This window comes from Cydia splendana, chromosome Z, assembly GCF_910591565.1.
Source record: "Cydia splendana chromosome Z, ilCydSple1.2, whole genome shotgun sequence".
In the NCBI taxonomy this organism is placed as follows: Eukaryota; Metazoa; Arthropoda; class Insecta; order Lepidoptera; family Tortricidae; genus Cydia; species Cydia splendana.
Window position 1 is genome coordinate 32,367,902 of NC_085987.1, and position 20,573 is coordinate 32,388,474.

At 39.8% G+C, this 20,573-nt stretch overlaps 1 protein-coding gene and 1 long non-coding RNA gene across 2 annotated transcripts; both read left to right on the plus strand.

The window, feature by feature from the left end:
- The first annotated feature begins 683 nt into the window (after nt 1-683).
- LOC134804952 (uncharacterized) lies at nt 684-4,328 on the plus strand. The gene is made up of 2 exons (XR_010146211.1): nt 684-1,193; nt 4,222-4,328. It is a non-coding gene; the product is annotated as an uncharacterized LOC134804952 (long non-coding RNA).
- Nucleotides 4,329-4,975: 647 nt separating this feature from the next.
- On the plus strand, nt 4,976-15,123 carry LOC134804242 (uncharacterized). The gene is made up of 4 exons (XM_063777212.1): nt 4,976-5,263; nt 6,157-6,300; nt 13,398-13,529; nt 14,984-15,123. Exons 1-4 carry the CDS (start codon nt 4,991-4,993, stop codon nt 15,065-15,067), a joined length of 633 nt encoding a protein of 210 aa, XP_063633282.1. The 5' UTR covers nt 4,976-4,990; the 3' UTR covers nt 15,068-15,123.
- The last annotated feature ends 5,450 nt before the right edge of the window (nt 15,124-20,573 follow it).

Below are 20,573 nucleotides of genomic sequence, written 5' to 3' on the forward strand. Positions count from 1 at the left end.
CAACATAGACATACGCTATTTTGGTCATCTCACTCGTCTTGATAAGCACTTAAGAGAGCAAATTATACGTAAGTTTATGTGCGGAGCAGCATGATTACCGCCAGTAGGTGTCCAGACGGGATAGTTTTACGCTCAATTGTGTGGTATGGGCGCATAAATAAATTCAAGGACATTGGCTCGCTGACCCAACATTATGTAGGAAAGCCAGTTGGCTTCCTTACAAAAACTACTGGGCGACCGTGTAGGATGTAATAAGCGCTTATGAAATTGTATATTACGTGTGGGTGATATTGGCAATTTGATTTTGTCGTCTGGACTCGTTTTTAATGGACAAAGTAAAAGCTGTAACAGACAGGCGTACCGGACAGCGACCGGGGTCCGGTCAGTATATTTCTTTCTTGCTCTCACTTATAGCTGCGTCCTTAACGGATTTATTTCGGACCCACGCGATCGAACATGGAACAAGCCTCGGACTGGATCGAAGTCGCGGTCCGGTACGTTTAGGTAGGAAAACTACGCGAGCCCTTACAAAGCTCTGCTTTTTGCTAGTAATAAAAACTTGACAAAAAACTGTTTAAGGCGTAGTAAATATAAGTTACTCTATGGTTTACTAAACAAATTAGTGCTTCACTCTGGCGGCAGAACATTGCAGTAATACCACAGAATAAATAATAGTACTAGAGTCTGGCTAGCCAAATTTTGTTGACTGATATTTCCTTGTGGTATCACCAATTGTCTATGATTTTTAAAAAAGCTAAAAGTCTGTTGTCAATTTATGTCATCCATTCAAATTGTTCGCGGTATATAAGCGGTTTATTTGAAAAAATATTAATAATGACTATACCGAGTGAGGTCCGGAACCTATTATTTAAACTCGCAAACAATTACGGTAATGTGCGCAGTCGCCAAGAAGCGTTATATAAAGAAAAACTGCAATGTTTACAAGTCGTAAGCAATTTAGTAGGTTGGTGCTCTAATATTTTGATACTTTAAGTAGGTACTAGTTCTAAAATTTGCCTATAAGTTTGATTAAGTACGTAAATTTATTAATGCCTGAATCTCATAAACAGGACAAGTGTGTAAAGAAACGGTTAAATTAGAAATTCTGGAAAATATCAACAAAATCAAAACATTGGAACGTAAGGAGTTATTTACTGAAAACCAATATTTAGAAGAAATCTGTGGAGTGACTGGTCAGTAGTTAAAGTTGATATAAAAATATAAAATAAACGTTAACGTTTCGAAACATGTCCAATGTCCATACAGCGTGGCTGTTAACGAGAATGCAGTTAGCATTCTCGTTGACAGGGAAGTTTTGGGGTTATTTAGAGCATTTTTTACTATGGGACCAACCCCGGCATTGCGAAAAAAAATTTGGCTGTTTCATAATACTCGTATACATTTTGGCTGGTCCATTTTCTATGAGAGGGTAAGTTGCTCAGTATTAATCCTAAAACCTCCATGGCACCGGGACTGCAGTTATTTTTTAGCCACCGTGTACGTGTATATGAGCGGCCAACGTGTCGATGGAATCTTTAGGTATACCTACTTAACTTAACCATTGACCTAACCTAAAGTAACGTAACTTAATGGTCACATAGACAGACGTATGAAACTCGCAAAATGGAAATTACCACTATATTGATTGCAATTTTGCGAGTCTACCATTATTATTTGTATGTCTTTCCCATCACGGAACAATGGTGTTCCGGACCTTTGGGAGGCGTGCGCGGAGCCGAAGCCAACACGTAGAGGCCCTTTTGACACTTTAATGAAATGTAAGGGGTACACCGAGCGGAGGCTGCCCTTGCCCGTGTCATGGGACGCACGCAGAGGCAGCACCCGCCAGGGTGTAAGGACTATTGAGAGTTGATGGAATCTAAAATGAACTAGGTTATTGGGTGAAAGCGATGGACTAAGAACTGAGCTATGGGGTAAAAAACCGGACGCCTGCCTAATAAAACGGTATGCAATTTTATTTCCGGCAGACGGTGACTCGCCCTCACAAGATGGGCCCCCACAAAAAGCGACATCTAGGATGGCTCAAGGGCAACACCGGTGTGAGCGGCTCAGGGGTGTCGAGAGGTGTGCGCCGCTTTCTACCCAGTGGCTGTTAACAGCCACTGTGCCAACTCGCGTCTTATGCATATTTCACTTCCACCCCTGGAGCTTATAGCTCTAACGACTCCACTCTGGCCGGCCGGCTAAGGCAAGCCAGAGGCAGAGAATCCTGTCCCACCCACCCTCCTTGCGGGTAACAGAACTCCCCAGGAGCACTCGGGTACGTGAGGTCGCTAATCCCCAACAGCTCGCCACAAGCTGCCCTGCGTTGACTGATTGCACTGGTAAAACCAGCGGGCGATGGGGTCGTCACATCCCTACGCCTTATTAAATTATATTATTGATTAAAGTTTTTTTCGTACAGGTTTTTGTGTTTCAACTTTGAAAAATATACTAAATGAAGGCAAACAAAACAATGGTGACTTTAGTACTCCGGGGCAAAAGCGGCCTCATCAAGCTACCAAATCAAACTTGGATAGCTTCGATGTTCAAGCCATCAAAAATAAAATTAATGAATATTATGTGGTCAGAAAACAAGTACCTACTCTCAGAACCCTTTTGGCTGATTTAAAAGAATCGATAAATTTTACTGGATGCAAAGAAACTTACGTCAAATATTGTTGGCGAACGGTTTTGAATTTAAACAGAACAAGAATGAACGTTCAGAGCTAATTGAGCGGCACGATATTGCAGCTTGGCGGCATCATTTCTTGAGCACCATTGCTTTGAAACGTGCTGAAGGCAAACCGATAATATATCTGGACGAAACTTATGTTCATCAACATTACAAACCAAAAAAGTCTTGGCAGGGCCCGTCCACAACAGGTTTGATCGAAAAAAATTCTCAAGGAAAAAGATATATCATTGTGCATGCTGGTTCTGAAAGTGGCTTTGTGCCCAATGCATTGCTAGTATTCAGCACTAAATCGATCGCAGCTGACTATCATCATGATATGAATGCGGCAAACTTCAACAAATGGTTACGGGAAAAATTGGTGCCGAATTTGCACGAACCGAGTGTAGTCGTTTTAGACAATGCAAGTTACCACACTGTGCAAATTAATAAGCTGCCAAATCGACAATCCCGAAAAGCAGATTTGCAAAACTGGCTTATAGAGAAATCGATACCGTTTGGTGAACGTTGTACTAAAGAACAACTCTTGTGTTTGATTGGACAGCATAAAGAAGAGCCTATCTACGAAGCAGATGAGATACTCAGGACTCATGGGCACGAGGTTCTAAGACTGCCACCATATCACTGTTTCTTGAACCCCATAGAGCTGATTTGGAGTATCGCTAAGCGAAAAGTGGCCAGCAAAAATGTAGCCCAATCTGCGCAAGAGTTTGAAAGAACTATTAGAGATTGCTTCGAAAGCGTGACCCCTAACGATTGGAAAAAAATGACTGATCATGTTGTCCACATAGAAAATCAGTACATGCAAAAGGATAACATAACTGCTCACATGAAAAGATTTGTCATAAGCGTCGGTGATGACGAGTCTTCTAGCAGTTCTGATCAATATACAGGAGGGGACTCGGAGCCGGAGTATTTGCTGTCCGACTTTGATAACTACTTAGAAGCAGAATATTTAGAGTCCGATTTTAACTACAGCGAATAAGGCCCAATTGCACCAACCACATTTAACAGACTGATTAACGTCAAACAGCAGTGAAGTATGAAATTTCCCATACAAATACATTTAGTGAACGCTTTAACGGTGACAGACGGTTTGGTGCAACCGACCCTTAGTCATGGTTAGTTAAATGTGTAAATATTCATCTTAGTCAAAATTATTAATTGTAACTTAGTAGTTTTAAATACCTACCTATTGGCCGTCTGTCTTTTCTGTAAGCAAACCAAGCAAGCAAGAAAAATGCAAATGTAGTAAGACTAGTAACTTGAACTTGACCTTGAGTTGAAATTTGGCATAGTATGTACTCGTACTTATTTAAATTTTTTGGTGATGGATTAATATTACGGTATTATCGAACTAGGTCTTATTTACACTACATTTCATTTTTCGCCTTGTGACAATGGTATATGGTGAGAAAGTGTAAGCATATGTGTTTCACGTTGACTGTACTTTACATAGTTGTAGAAATGATGTGAGCTGTCTTTGAGTGCACGTCTACGTATATTCAACTTACTTATATCCTTAGGTACCTTACGTGTGCACAGAAAATCAAAAATATTTTCTAGTATCAAAACTATAATTCCTACTACACAAAGTGTGACCAGCCCAAGATTTTTTGAATTTCCCGCCAAACATTTGGGTAAAATTTCAGTAGCCAGACTCTACCATCAGTGGGGAGACACTCCTTGAAGTGTCCTTTCTGTACGGTAGTACTATTATTTCTTTAGTGCTACCATACAGAAAGGAAACTTCCTACAAAACCGAACTTTGACAGCGGTTCAGGGTCGAATCATACTATCCCTTTCTAATATATGGCACTATCCCTTTCGGCTATTTAGGGTTGTCAAAATTAAAGTGATTATCTTATCTGTGGTCGTGCACGCCAAAGGAAGTCAAGTGGTGCCAACCCTAATAATTGCTCGGAGCAATGCTGAGCCGAGCGGAGCCGAGTTTGGCCGAAGTCAGGAGTTTCGCACCCCTGGTAAAGTATTACGCCCAGAATAGGGTACTCCCTATTCTGGGCGTATATTCCACAGATCTACAATGTACAAGATTGCCTGTCAAAATAGGTTAGACCAAGAAAAGTCTGCAGTGATTTTGATAGCCCACGCAGTGCAAGTGTTATTTTAAACGTCAAACTTCTATGAAATTATGACGAGTAAATAACACTTGCACTGCGTGGGCTATCAAAATCGTTGCAGATTTGTCTTGGTCTAACATATTCATGCCAAATTATTAATTCTAGTACTTCTATGATTCAGGCTAGAAGGTTCATATTCTGTTGTTATTCTAGAATGTTCTTCATCGCCGGTATCGTCCTGCTCTGCATTGCGAGTTGCCTCTCTGCGCCAGTAGACGACCCTATTCGGGTGGAGCTGCCGGTGTACGACCAACCGCAAGCCAACTCCGACGTTGATACCGTTCCCGTGGTAGCTGATCAGCGCTCAGAATCAGCCAGAAGTGACAAGTCGATTGTCGGGAATCTCATTGCGCATAAAATTGATGAGCTTGGCAAAAGAATTGCACATAATCATAATTATCACAATCATGCACAATTGGCACACTACGTAAGTGTCTCTCTCATAGCTTATATTAATTAGTTATCTGGAAATTGTCAGATAATGTAGGTTTTGGGCGCTGCAGTTAAAAAATAATTCAGTGTTAAGTACCTACTAATTAAAGTAAGGTGGGATAAGACTAACATAGTTTATATTGCTCGGTATGAGGATTCCATACAAGTGATAGTCTTATCTCGGTGATAGTCTTACCCCACCTTACCTTATTCATACATATACCTACCTATATGTGGGTAGGTGGATATAGGGGGATAAAAACTGTCCGTGCCACTACAGCTTCCTACTTTGTGCACAATGTGGACATGTTTCTGACAAACAGATAACTTTTTCGGGCTAGTAGGACTAAATAACCTTATCTTATTGTAAGTACAAAGTTTGAGAGCAATCTAGCTAGTCGTTTTATAATGAGAGCGTACTCAAATACTAACTACGTTTGTATGGAGAACCGAGGTTCCTGCCTGGCCAATAAAAAAAGTCACGAATTTAAAAAACGATTATATTAGACTTTCCGCTTAAATTTTAGCCAGAATGTAATTTCTACTCATAGGTACAGTTTAAAATTATTATGGATAGAGCGGGGCCAAGCTAACACAAAGTGTGGCCATATCATAAGTAAAATTTCTATGAAAATACGATGTTTATAATGACACTCCCTCATTTTGTTCTGTTCAAGTCGATGTAAAATTAGCTTAACCTAACTTTATAAATCTGTTAACTCTCTCGAACTTTATAATACTCTGGCACAGCGACCTTATCGGTAGAAAACGCTGGCTTTAAAAAAATTTAGGCGCAGAGTTGATTTTCCATAGAAAATTTGATTTTACCGCCTTTTGCACACATACAAACAATTTGGATGTGTTTCAGAATACTTTATTTATTTTCAGGAGGGAGCTGAATATTTAGCAACGGGATATTTTGGTGCACCGGCGACGACGCTTGAAGGCGCTATTCTTGAATCTGAGGGATACGGCAGCAAGAAATTGTCACTGAAGGAAAATTTACACGGCATCGTCGCAGGACTCTTGCAAGTAGGTTCTATATTACTTATTTAAAATAAGGTTTTTACCCGACTGGGATTTAGAATCAACCTATGACCGATGTCTGTGTCGTGTGTCCATCCTATTAGCCAGACAAGTTCTATTTGGCCCTGAGTTAATATCGCTATACAAACAGCTTACTCTTCTTCTTGGTCGCATCCATCATGACTGATGATCGTGGTTGGTGGGTTTTGTTCGGGCACGAACACACTCTCGCCATCGATTCCGGTCCATCGCTTTCCTCACCACGTCATAGAATTTCTGAGATGGTTCCTCGCCTTTGAGTTGGTCAGTCCATCGTGCTGGTGAACGGCCCCGTGACCTTTTGCCATCAGTATTACCAACAACGATTAACCTTTCCAAACTTTCGTCTCCCCTTCTCATTATATGGCCAAAGTAACTTAGGAAGCGTTGTTCACAGATTGTGGACAATCGCACTTTCACGTCGAGTTCCAACAGTATGGAGTGATTCGTGCGCTTAGCTGTCCATGGTATTCTCAGCATACGCCTCCAACACCACATCTCAAAGGCATCGATCCGTTGTTTCTCTCTGCTTTTGATTGTCCACGTTTCGGCTCCATACATAAATATTGGAAATACAAGGGCTCGTACAAGTCTTATTTTAGTGTTTCTGGATATTCCCCGATTACGCCATATTTTCTGAAGCCGCGTCATGGCATCTTTAGCCATTCCTATGCGCCTTTTGATCTCCGGAACACAGCTGCCATCATTACATACCTTTGACCCCAGATATACGAACTCATCAACAGTGTCTATACCCTGGATTGTAGGAGCTGCAGACAGGCGGCCGGCGCGATCCACAATCATCAGCTTGGTTTTGCTTCGGTTGATTGCAAGACCTAACTTCCCGCTCTCGACCTCCAGTCTGTTGACAAGTTCTTGCATGTCAGATATTGAAGATGCCAAAAGTACAGTGTCATCAGCATATCTCAGGTTATTAATTCTCTTCCCACCAACAGCAAACCCTTTGTGCCATCCTTCAAGAGATTTACGGACAATATACTCGCCATAAATGTTAAACAACATTGGTGATAGTATGCATCCCTGTCGGACTCCTTTTTTGATCTGGAACATTTTGGAACATTCTGATCCAATTCTAATGTAGCTTCTGTTGTCAGTATACAAGTTACGAATTAATCCTATGAGATGCTCCGGTGCTCCCATCTCTGTCAGTACAGACCATAGTTCCCCCCACTGAACGCAGTCAAATGCCTTTGTGTAGTCCATGAAACAGAGAACAACTGGATTGTTGAACTCTCGACTTTTTTCAATAATCTGTCTTATGTTAAGCATTTGCTCGCGAGTGCCCTTCCCCTTCACAAATCCCGCTTGCTCTTCAGGAACCTGTCTATCAAGAAAGTGTTTCAGGCGCTGGTTAATTATGTGAAGGAGAATTTTGCTTGCATGTGGGATCAGTGCAATGGTCCGGTAGTTGCCACACTCCTTTGTCGATCCTTTCTTATGAAGCGGGATGAAAACCGACTCCCTCCACTCCTCTGGCCATCTACCTGACATCCATACGAGGTTACAGAGTTTGGTCATTATGGCTAAGCCCGCGTTACCCAGATTTTTCAGAAGTTCGCTTGGAACTCCATCCTTTCCAGGCGATTTCCCAGTCTTTAAACTCTTGAGGGCTTGCTCAACTTCCGAAGGGAGTATGTCAGGTTCATCCGCGGTCCACAAACTCGTCGAAACTGAGGCGTCAGTACAGTCGTAAAGTGACGCGCAGTACTTCTTCCAGCGGTCCAGTACTTGAAACAGCTTACATACTTATGGCATCATATCAACGACTACTTTCAAATTTTTGTTTATTGGAATGCCACGAATTCCTTCGTCCTTTTTTGATGTAAATATTTTATTGTGTTCAATACAATTTTTCTGCATAAGTAAGGTAGCAAGTCATGGGACATTTAAGAGGAAATTTGGAGTATTAGTGATATTTCCCTGATATATGTAAATGGTCTACCGCTTAGCGTGTTAAAAGATGAATGTCCTATCCCTCTTTCATGTTTCAGGCGTGTTGTATCCAACATACTGCAATGAGTTTCCACATACTTAACAAATTAAAACTATGTTTTTTTTCTCCAGTCATGGACACCAAAACTCCAGTAATGGAACCCCGGTAATGGACATGGATCCAGTAATGGGTACCCTATAATGGACATTGCTCTATCAGTATAAAATATTGAAATACGGAATAATTTTGGCAAAAAAATCAATTTTTGGTATAAGCTTTTATCGCTGAATGTATTTTTCTTTCCACAGCCAACTAATACCCTTCGAGACAATTCTAACATACCCAAACACAATTAGTTTGCGTTTATCGCAGAGTTCCCATGGCCACCTCCTGTCTCCATCATCAGATCAGGTCCATGTTATCATAATAGGTATTGCATTATCATCCGATGCATAAGTCCGAGCATACCTCCTGGTTGATATATTTCGTAACTTCATTAACCGACTTCAATTTCATAGAACCTCCTCCGTTCTGTATTCGGTTGGCTATTTTTTTTAGGGTTCCGTACCCAATGGGTAAAAATGAGACCCTATTACTAAGACTCCGCTGTCCGTCCGTCCGTCCGTCCGTCCGTCTGTCACCAGGGTGTATCTCATGAACCGTGATAGCTAGACAGTTGAAATTTTCACAGATGATGTATTTCTGTTGCCGCTATAACAACAAACACTAAAAAGTACGGAACTCTCGGTGGGCGAGTCCGACTCGCACTTGTCCGGTTTTTTTTTCATGTACGTTCACCGATTACTCCGACCGTACTCCGATCCGTAGTCCGATTAGATTAATTCTTTTTTTGTTTGAAAGGAGCTACCTCCGAGTTGGTCCCATTTTACTTTGGTTCTGTTCTGATGATGGGATCCATGAGGAATTGAGGGTACTCCTCAATTTTTAAAGGCACATGCATGGTGTTTTGGGCATTTTCTTAAGCAACTCGAGCATTTTCTCCCGAAAACCACCAATTTGATGAAGTAGACCTGATGATGATGATTATTTTGATGATAATGATGATGATTTCTTTAAATGTAATAAGTATGTTCAGCGATTACTCCGGCACCTGTGATCCGATTTGAGTAGTGATGTACCGACTATTGATTTGCCGATTAGCCGACTAATCGGCGCTCGAATGGCCGATTAGTCGGCCGACTAGTCGGCTAGTCGGCCAGATCATTAGTTTCGTATAAGTTCAGGTGAAAAGCAATAGTTTTGCTCCTTTGGTTGCGCTATTCATCATATTAGCTTGGCTAAAAGGTGTTCTCTACAGGTTCAAAGACCTATCACAAGAATCCTCGTTCAATTTCTGTCTTTAGTTCTTTTATTTTGCGATCTTGTGCAGACCGTCAGTACAGCTTGTAGTAGTTATTTCCAAGGCTCTATTTCCCCTACGTACGTAGTCGCCAGTTAAGAACCTATCCCCTATGGTCAGCGTCTTTACGAACAACGTGCTCCTCTGTCTAAGTCTCTAAATATTGCAATAACATTAAGTTCCCCATGGCTCCACCATTAAAAAAAAACAAAAACTGAATAATAATAAAAAATAAATATCGAACTTGCACATGAAATTACACCAGAATCAGTTGAGATCGACCTGTAGAGGAAAACACCAGCCCACCAACATACGATGACGATCAAACGGTCAATTATATGAACAAAAGTTTTCGTATGCACCCTGAATAGGTATTTAAGGCCCACTTGCACCATTCCACTAACCCGGGGTTAACCGGTTAAACCTGGAGTTACCATGGTTACCAGTTCAATTTGACACTGGGTTGACGGTTAAACAGCTTAACCCCGGGTTAGTGGGATGGTGCAAGTGGGCCTTAGTAAAATAAACATAAAACATATGGTAAATATTGACTGTTGATTTCTTTTTTTTTCCACTAATAAAGTGCCGACTAATCGGCCATTTTTGCCGACTAGTTGCCGACTAATCGCCGACTACAAATGTGGCCGGATAGTCGGCTTTCCCGACTAGTCGGCGACTAGTCGGTACATCCTAGATTTGAGTAATTCTTTTTTTGTATGGAAGAATTGTAATGTTTCCGTATTATTTTTGGTTCTGGTCTGATGATGGAATCCATGAGGAATTGAGAGAACTCCTCAATTTTTAAAGGCACGTGTTAAGTGATTTCGGGGTTTTCTAAGGTAACTCGAGCATTTGCTTCCGAAAACCACCAATTTGATGTACTGCAACTGTAGTCTTACCACGAGTTTGACATTGACATATTCGCTAACGTCTTATGCATCTAAATGTAACTTTTTATGCATCTCGCTCACACTAAGGTTAGTACGAGCGAGATGCATAGGAAGTAAGTTACACACATGCATGAATATATCAATGTCAAACTCGTGGTAAGCTGGTAAGGCTACTGATCGGGGGTTAGGGTTAGGAGTTAAGGGGTCAGGGATTAAGGGGTCGGGGAATGGCGGTTGAAGGGTTGCTGGTTCAGGATCGAGGGGTTCCTGGATCAGGGGTTGAGGTTGAGTGATCGGGGGACTGAGGGATTGGGTCAGTGGCGGGGCGGGCGGATGGATTTAGTTGACAGGAATTATAATTTCCCAGACGGACTCGAGAAAATTCCTGATTACATATTTACTAAACTAATAGGTACACGAATTTAGTGTTAAACATGATCTTGTTTTTCATTCATCTCTTAACAATGCGTTGAAACTAAAAATGGTAAAATAAAAACTTTTTACAAAAAAAATTAAACCGACTTCAAAAAGGATGAAATAAAATATTATCGATTTTTATGTCTATGCGTTACCAACTGATATGTTTGAAGTCGGTGCCAAGCCAAGTAGTAACAATACCAGTCAAAAATAATCAGCTTTATGGCTATAAATCCCATTAGAACTGTACTAATAACTATTATAAATGTGTAAATAATTCTGTCTGCCTCTTTGTCGCCTTTTCATGGCTAAACAACTGAACCGCTTTAGGTGAAATTTGGCAAGAAGGTAAATTCCTTGAATTGTTTTATATTTTGAAATGTAGTCCTCTGGATAAGGGACGGGAAATAACTCAGTCCCAATTCCACACTTGCGTGCTATAGACTGCTCGAGCATTAGTAAGAAATGCTCTTTAAAAAATACGACGGCAAAAAAATGCATTTATATTTACACTAATGTGCCGACAAACATGGTACGGACTGCGCCATAAAGGTTTGATCGTGTGTTCTGAGGTGTGTTCTTAGGTCCAGTCGACTTCAATGATATGTTTACACTTTTGCACCTTACTCCTTTGTAATAAGGCGAAAAGTGTAAACATATTTTTAACGTCGATTGTACCTACAGAAAGTACGTTCATTGTTGTCGTGTAAGGCAATCCAACGTAGGTAAATCCTTATCGAATCGCACCAAAGTCATGGTATGCTTCAAAATTTGGCTTGGCACCGACTTCAAACATATCAGTTGGTAACGCATAGCCATAAAAAACGATAATATTTTATTTCATCCTTTTTGAAGTCTGTTTCTTTGTAAAAAGTTTTTTTTTACTTCTGCATTGTTTAAACATGAAATAAAATTATGGCATGGCAAGCATGATTATGTAAATTGTCCCATCATAGAAGGTATGCAGTTTTACAGCTCCTATAATGGGATTGGGCCAAATACCACTATTTTTTTACATCGGGGGGGTCACATCATAGAGTGTGTTGTATACCTTAATCTCATGGTAAATGCAATTAACAAAACACATTCTAGTTACATCAAGTAATATTTAATTGAATTTTAATAAATGAACTCACTTCTTTTAGCGAAGTTGTTTAGAATTCTTAGTGGTAATTTTTTTCAGTGACACGACCTGACACGACAAGTTTTGGGTTGCCGTCAATTTCTTAAAAATACACAGATAAAAAATTTAATAAAAATTCAAACTGAAACAGCTCTAGGACTCTTATTTATGATAAAATATAGCCAGTGTTTATAAACTACTTTTAGATAATTATTTTAAAGGATTTGTGGTTTTATGTCCCATTCCCATTACCGGTTCCACGTCAATTATAGGGGTGTTTACTATATATGGGAATCACTTTTGGCAGCTTTGTGGTAAAATTCTTTAAAAATGCGAAGTTTTTTTATCCTTGATTACATTGTCGCTTACATTCAATGGCTTTCAACTTCGAGCAACACGGAAGGGAGGCGGCATTCGCACTATTTCCCCTCTGCCGAGGTACAAGATTAGCGCGTCAATCTAATCTAGCGCGGGTAATAAAACTAGTTGCACTTGGATTTTTCACTAGACCGAGTCCAGACGCGCGCGTGAACACTGCTGCACAAAAATGCCTGTTTGCTCGGTTTTTTGTTATAAAAAGAGGTCGGGGACATCAAATTTACAAAAAGAAAGTGTTACATTTCACATGTAATATTTTTTTTACATATCATACGTTTAATTACATACAAACACAATTATTATATTTTAGTCTCATGTAATTGTTGGATTTATCGATTTTGCTCGCTCAGTACAAATTGCGGATCGGTCGAGCGACAAATCCGACTTCTCATCTCTCAGAATACAATAAAACATACTTCAACGAAAATGTGTTAGTGTGCGTGTTGTGACACTTGTCACTCGTCCGTACACAAAAAGAGATCGAGGTTTGCAAGATTTGTCTTTGACGTGTGTCATTTTCTATGTATTTGTGTCGTCATTACAGATTGGATTTTGTATGTAAGTGTGTGAGAAGTGCGACTGTGTGCACCTTTCCCCCCGCGAAAAATGGCAGAAAGATTTGTACGGTGAGATATCGCTTGGGCCCCTCCCTTCCGATGTGTCGGAAGCCGGTGTTGCTCGAAGGCTTTCAACGTCTGTTATCAAGGAGTACCTACTGTTCCTAGCGAACGACATATAATAAATAAGTACCATCGCGCCCACACGGTTGACTGACAGTTTGTAAACCTTGTTACAAAAGGCATAATAAGATCCACTGATGGAAAAAGAGTGTTGCTGTTTGTACTTAGTACCTACCACTGAAAATCAATACAAAAGTGAAGGCAAAATAGAATGTTGTCAGGCTATAGTTTAGATACGTGTTAAAATACCTAACTTTTACAGCCCAAACCCATAGTGGATACGATAAAAGAAGAAGAGAAGTATGGTAACTCGGGCGACAAATTTATCACGGCTGGAAGAGCCTTAGTCAAAGGAGCAGAGGGAGTATCGAACCTCGTTAACTCGGTTCTTGAGGTGAGTGATCGATTGATTAAAACCAAAATATTACTTTGCTAATCCGCGAAAAGATAGCGTGCTAGTCAATCAGTGGCATCAGTGCTAACCCGTTATACTTACTTGCGTATTTTTTACATGCAATGAATGTTCCCACCCTCCCACCGCAAAAATAAATTGCATTAATTGAATGTAAAAAATACAGAACGATCGTGAGACCTGTTGTAATGTATGGATCAGAATGCTGGGCGACGAAAGTAGCGGATGAAAGAAGAGTGCACGCAGCGGAAATGAGAATGCTGAGATGGATGTGTGGAGTGACGAGAAAGGATCGTATTAAGAATGAGTATATAAGAGGAAGTTTGAAAGTAGCTCCAGGGGGCCGATTTTTGAATTTCGATCATTCGATTTCGTCACTCGAAAATCGGTGGAAAACGGTGAAATGGTAATTTCTGAAATACGAGCGATAGAAATTGGTAATCTAGTGGTATTGACCACTCGTTTTCAATTCTAATAGTAGAATTTAAATGCCTAGTAGGTAGTGGAGAAATTATTGAACGAAATACACGAAATCGAGCGGTCGAATTTCAAAAATCGGCCCCCCGTAACGGAGAAAATGAGGAGTACTAGGTTAGCGTGGCATGGGCATGTAATGAGGAGGGATGAATGCCATATAGGCAAAAGAATGTTAGGGATGAATGTTGATGGACGGAGAGCGTATGGTAGACCCAAAAAACGATGGATGGATTGTGTGAAAGAGGATATGAGAAAGAAAGGAGTGAGTGCTGAGGAGACGAAAGACAGAGGAGAATGGAAGAGAAAAACATGTTGTGCCGACCCCACATAACGTGGGATAAGGGCAGGGGAAAGAAAAAGAGAAGCATGTAAAAAATACGCAAGTAAGTATAACGGGTTAGCACTGATTGACTAGCATAGCACGTTATATCTTTTCGCGGATAAGCAAAGTAATATTTTGGTTTTAATTAATATGGATTTCCGCAAAGTAGCGCCTGGAATCTATTCTCTATTTTGATCGATTGATCTTTCTTAAAACGTTCACTGTCACCACACAAAATGATATGAGTATGACAAAGTCACACGCAAAGAGTAAAGTAAGTAAGTATATAATGTCACACGTCCAAGTGTGCTTTCACTTTGAAGTTGTGAACCCATAGTAGAAACACGGACTCCTGATAAAAAGCTTTATGACCCCACATTGGGGGCATCCGGACAGGGAACGTGTTAATATTTGCTACCGATGGTAAATTGGGAAATTAACCAAGGGATGAAAGGCACCCATTTCTGACGAGATATTTGCCGAATATTGCAGAATAGAGTCAGACTGTGCGAGACACTTCTATGAAATTATGACGTTTAAAATAATGCTTGCAGTCTGCAACTCTGCACTATCAAAATCGCTGCCGAGTTAGCTTAAGACTATATTTTACGTACCTAAGTAATTATTTTATTTACAGGTGCCTGGGACAATATTCAAGAAAATAACAAGAGTCGCTACTGAAAAACTTAATAACTTGGGTGGAAAAATAATAGGCCTCTAATATGTAGTTTAAACCTTGAAATGTGTACTTACTACACTTAACTGTTAGCTATTAACATTAGTTTATTATTAGTTAGTTAATATAACAGTAATTTATTATTTAAGAGTAAAATAAATATTTACACTCAACGAATGCATTTTATTAACTTAAGGCGCAATGTCCCGGCCGCTTTGTGGTAATATCGAGTCGATTTATAGAGCTCCGGACCTCAAAAGGAAAAACCGGCCAAGTACGAGTCGAACTCGCGCACGAAGGGTTCCGTACCATTACGCAACTTAAATATTTATTATATTCTGTTTTTAGTATTTGTTGTCATAGCGACAACAGAAATAGGTACATCATCTGTGAACATGAGATACAGCCTGGTGACAGACAGACAGACAGACGGACAGCGAAGTCTTAGTAATAGCAGAGTAATAGGGTCCCGTTTTAAACCTTTCGACGCCGTGTCAAACACAAAAGCTGTCACGCGCCACGTCACCGATGTGTCAAAACTGAAATTGAACTTTATGCATATGCACGTAGGTCTACCTACGTTGCTCTGTGGTCTGTGACCGATTGATGAATAATCAGTCTTTGGTAAGGTGTTGAACCTGCGGTGCGGATATATCGGTCATTGGCGTCCAAAAGGTTAAAAACGGAACCTTTTCAATTTAAACAAAACAGGCTTTAAAAACATTTATTTTTAATCCAAAGTTGATTTCACAATGTGTTACCTAAATACATATAATGAATATTATAATATATGGAGATAATTTGTCGAATTACAAGTCAAATAAATATAACTAGTTATGCTACAAGTATGCTAATATTAACCATTCAAAATACTTAAATGCTATAACTTTATTTACATAAAGAAACGCGAAACAGTTGTATAAGTAAAGGTAAGACGTACAAAGTCTGTGTAAAAACGATTCCGCGTTTAAAATTATAACGTGATATACCCCTGCCTCTGGTGAAATATTAATTTACTTATATAAGTAATAGATCACAATATCCATTTCGTTAACAACGTCAGAGGGCCTACCGCGAACATCGTAGTTCGCAAATTGCGGGCATCTTTCTCTTTTACTCCAATTATGGCGTAATTTAAGTGACAGAGAAAGATGCTCCTAGGTAGGCCCTCAGAGGGCCTATCTGCCTATCTGTATTCTGTAGTTGAAAACGTATTAACCAAAACACAGGTAGGGTACCAACTCACTAAAGGAAATAGAGAGATGTACCTTGATTGCAATAATAATGTGTTCATATATTTATGCTAATTTATTGATTTTGTCATCAACGTCATTGTTAAAAAGAGTATAAAACGTATAATAACCAATGTAAGGAAAAATCAAAAGATTTGTAAAGAGGAAAGGATAGACGTTGTATATCTCAGGACTAGCCTTACGGGCAATAAGAATGGGGCATGAATGGGGCCAGTACAGCGGTGTGACACCGCTACAACGCGATTGGTTGATGAGTTCGCATCACGCGCGCGATTGGCCGCAACTAGGTGCGTTAGACTGCACGATTGGCTCGAATTTGACACCACTGAACTAGTACAGTCAAGTGTAAAAATATGGGTGCATACAACTTATTCAAAAATATGTCCCATAGTTGTAAATTCGCTGACATAAGAGCACTCATGTCCCATATTTTTGGGTACGATGAGTGCACCCATGTTTATACACTTGACTGTACCATTTTTAAGGCTGGCGTCCACTAGACTCGCCGAGGCGAATCGAATCGAATCGCAATAATTCGCCTCCTATATTTTCTATGCAAATGCGTCCATTGACGAATAGCCGCGGCGCGCCGATTCGACACTCCGCGCGTATTGCTCGTCAGGCGAATTTCTGCGGCTACGCATTTCGGCTCGACTCGGCGAGTCTAGTGGACGCCAGCCATTAGTGGCCGTAAAGTCATAAGGGTAGTCCTGATGAGATATACGTCAATGGAAGAAAGAGGACGTCCGAGCGACGCGATTCTACCCCAAACTTAAACAAGGTCGTCCCCATTTTGCTCAAATGGAGAATCTGTCGTCCGTTATCCTCTTAAATGAGTGAACTAATTGTACGCAAGGTAGGTAGGTATTCTTTTTCATTGTTGTGAAATTCACCTATTCATAGCTAACATGTACAGGCGCCAGCAGATATATCTTAGCGGTCAAGAGACAAATACTGAAAAAGCGTTAGAGTTAGGCCAAGATAAGTCTGCAACGATTTTGATAGCACACTTAGTGCAAGTCTTATTTATTCTTTATGTCATAATTTCATAGAAGTTTGATGTTTAAAATAACACTTGCACTGCTGCGTGTGCTATGAAATCCGTTGCTAATTTATCTTGATCTAATTCTACCTCTAACATCTTAATAGGTAGGGTGGTCTAAGACTGCGCGGTCGATAAGAATGCGCATACGTCATAACTTAGATTCAAAGTGAAGTTCGTGGCTAACTTCAGTGCTGTTTTGAAGTGTATTGCCACCTGTTATTGCTCCAGGAATTAATTTAGTTTACTGTGAAAATACGACACTCTAGGTGAGTTTGAAGTTTTAGTCACATTTTGATCTTATTTTTCTTCAATTTAAATTTATTGACACTAAATAGACTTAAGTAAATTAAAAGATGAGATCTTGAATATGCATCGCGTATACGAAAGCACGTTTGAATGGGAGTCGCTACTTCACGTCATTTTGCATAGATGGCGATACCAGTATGCTTTAGTGAAAATGAAGGAATGTGTAAGAATGCGCATGGTACGACCGTGTTAAAATGCGCGCGCAGTCTTGCACATCCATTTCCACATGAATATGAAAAATGGCTCAGAAATACCACAGGAAGAACTATAACTGTATTCCAAATGCGTAAAACCTTCAAACCAGCTTGTCTCAAATCTGCAAACCCCGCATGTGATGCTGAAAGTTTTAAAACTACAGGAATATCGCCTTTTGATCCTGAGCTATTCACTGAAGCTGATTTCTTGGCTAATTCTGTAACCGATATTATAGAACGATAAAACGAGGCTGATTTTGCTGAAGGCAAAGAAACACATCAAGCGCAATTTACAAGCCAAGATATGTTGTAGTAAATCATGTTGACCCTCTTGGATATGCCCGTGATGTGGCGAGATCTATAAAGATACTATTACTGAAGACTGGATCGCGTGCATCGCCTGTAATGAATGGTGGCATAAACAGCGCACACGGGTGCTGCCGCCTTTGCTTGTGACTTATGTAAATAATTATAGCCTTTTTGGGTATCGCGCATTCTTACCCTACCCGCGCAGACTTACACGTTTTGATGCGATGCAACACAGATAGTGTAAGAATGCGCATTTCTCGTTTTTCAATTATGCTCTAATATATCAAGATTGGTTGATCTCATTTACAAAGTGTTTAAAATTATGTTGTCTTGTTTTATTCGGGAAGAAAATAACAAAAGTTGATTTCATTTATACCGTTTGTTTTTATTTTATCGCGTCTCAAACCTTAAGTGCGCAGTCTTAGACCACCCTACCCTAGAGGCTTTATTCGGATATTTGTGAACGTCTGATCGCTCCAATATAATATATGACTTTGCGCACCGCAAAATCAGGTGTATTGTGGTCACACTGACATGTCATGATATTACGTACTTCTCGTTCTGACGACACGAGCTCTATACAATATAATAAATAATGTCATGTCGAATGTGATAAGCGCGACTATACTATAACACGCCTGTAGACACCAATATTTGCGTTTTACGCGACTGTGACACCTGATTGAACAGCAGCCTACCCAAACATTTGGGCCTTAGCGAACGAAACGCTAATGTCTTTCTTTCGCACTTATATGGAAGAGTAATAGAGACATTACGGTTTCGTTCGCTGCGGCGCAATCGATTGGCATTTTGGCTAGGCCCTCTGGTATGAATTTTGCCAGATGACATATGCTCAATGTTTGTCAATATTTGAACACACAAAAGTTCACATTTATGCCACGAACTTCCCACATAACCCATATAACCATTAGTTAATACATATATGCAGGACGGTGTTAATAGCGTAGAATGGGACAGTCTGAAGGATCTAAAGCATTCAAAGCTCTTAACCTTTTGGACACCAATGACCGATATATCCGCACCGCAGGTTCAACACCTTACCAAAGACTGATTAATCGGTCACAGACCACAGAGCAACATAGACCTACGTGCATATGCATAAAGTTCAATTTCAGTTTTGACACTTCGGTGATGTGGCGTCCGCGTGAGTGACGCGGCGTGAGAGCTTTTGTGTTTGACACGGCGTCGAAAAGGTTAATGCAAAAAGTAGACTCCGGCCTGAGCAAAAGACAACTCCAAATTATAAAAGGCTTGTTTATGGGCCATTACGGGGTCAAAGAAGTCTTGGCCAAGATGGGACACTGACAACACCGATTGTCGAATGTGTGGCAAAAAGGAAGAGACAGTAAGACACCTAACGGTGTGAATGTCACGCCCTCGCCAGACATAGAATGAAGGACTTTGGAGCAGACTATCTGGAACCAAAATAATTCAAAGCACTATCCATGAGCTCCATCATTCGGCACATGGCGATGGTTGAAAAAGCTCTTGAGTAGACGAAAGGTCATTCTTAAGAGGGTCCCGAAATCATAGATAACAGCCAATATGTTTGCAGTTCACCTGTGTGAAATTAAATGCGATACAAGCTAGTTATCCTTAAAACTGTATTTAAATATAAAACAGATCTTAAGGCATTAAAAAGCCAACGGGAAGGTATCAACAATGATTGATATATATTAAAACGAGAAAAACAAATAACTATTGAACACAAAATTCGGTGTGAGATAGTACAGTAGGCCGTTGTACTAAAATTAATGACCACACTTAGACATAGTTTTACATATATTTAATAGTTATCATTTGCTTTAGAACTATGAAAATGTTATTGAGACACGCGAGAATTTACGTAATATTTATTGTTAAAGTGCACTCAAATTCTTTCAGCTGTTTATTGGAAGTGTCACACTCAACAGAATAAGTACATAGTATTTGGATTTTGTGAATGTGTGATCAAGATACAGTATTATACAAGGACCACCAAGATCTCTAATCAAAGCATCTGTGCAAACTTACATATTTCTTTACATTACTTTATTTTTAGTCACTTGGTGCTGCGTAGATTATAAATATTGTTACATATCCTGAACATTTATTTAATAATACGGTTTAAATGCACTACATTTTTGTTTTATGAATATTATTACGTACAGATAATAATGCACATAAAATATATATATAGATATATTGATTTATATACACTGTACAGTTTTCTTTCAGAACCTGTACCCCGGATCATACAGCATTTTTATATAATCCAAAATACTCTATAATCACAACTTTGTTCAAATAGACACCCGCTTATTCATAAATCTTAACATAACTACCCATTATTGTTGTATAATGTTTCTTGTATAATCTTTTTTTACAAGTAGGTACAAATATCGAAGCGACATAAGGCCAGTTGAACAACAAGATGATGTTTA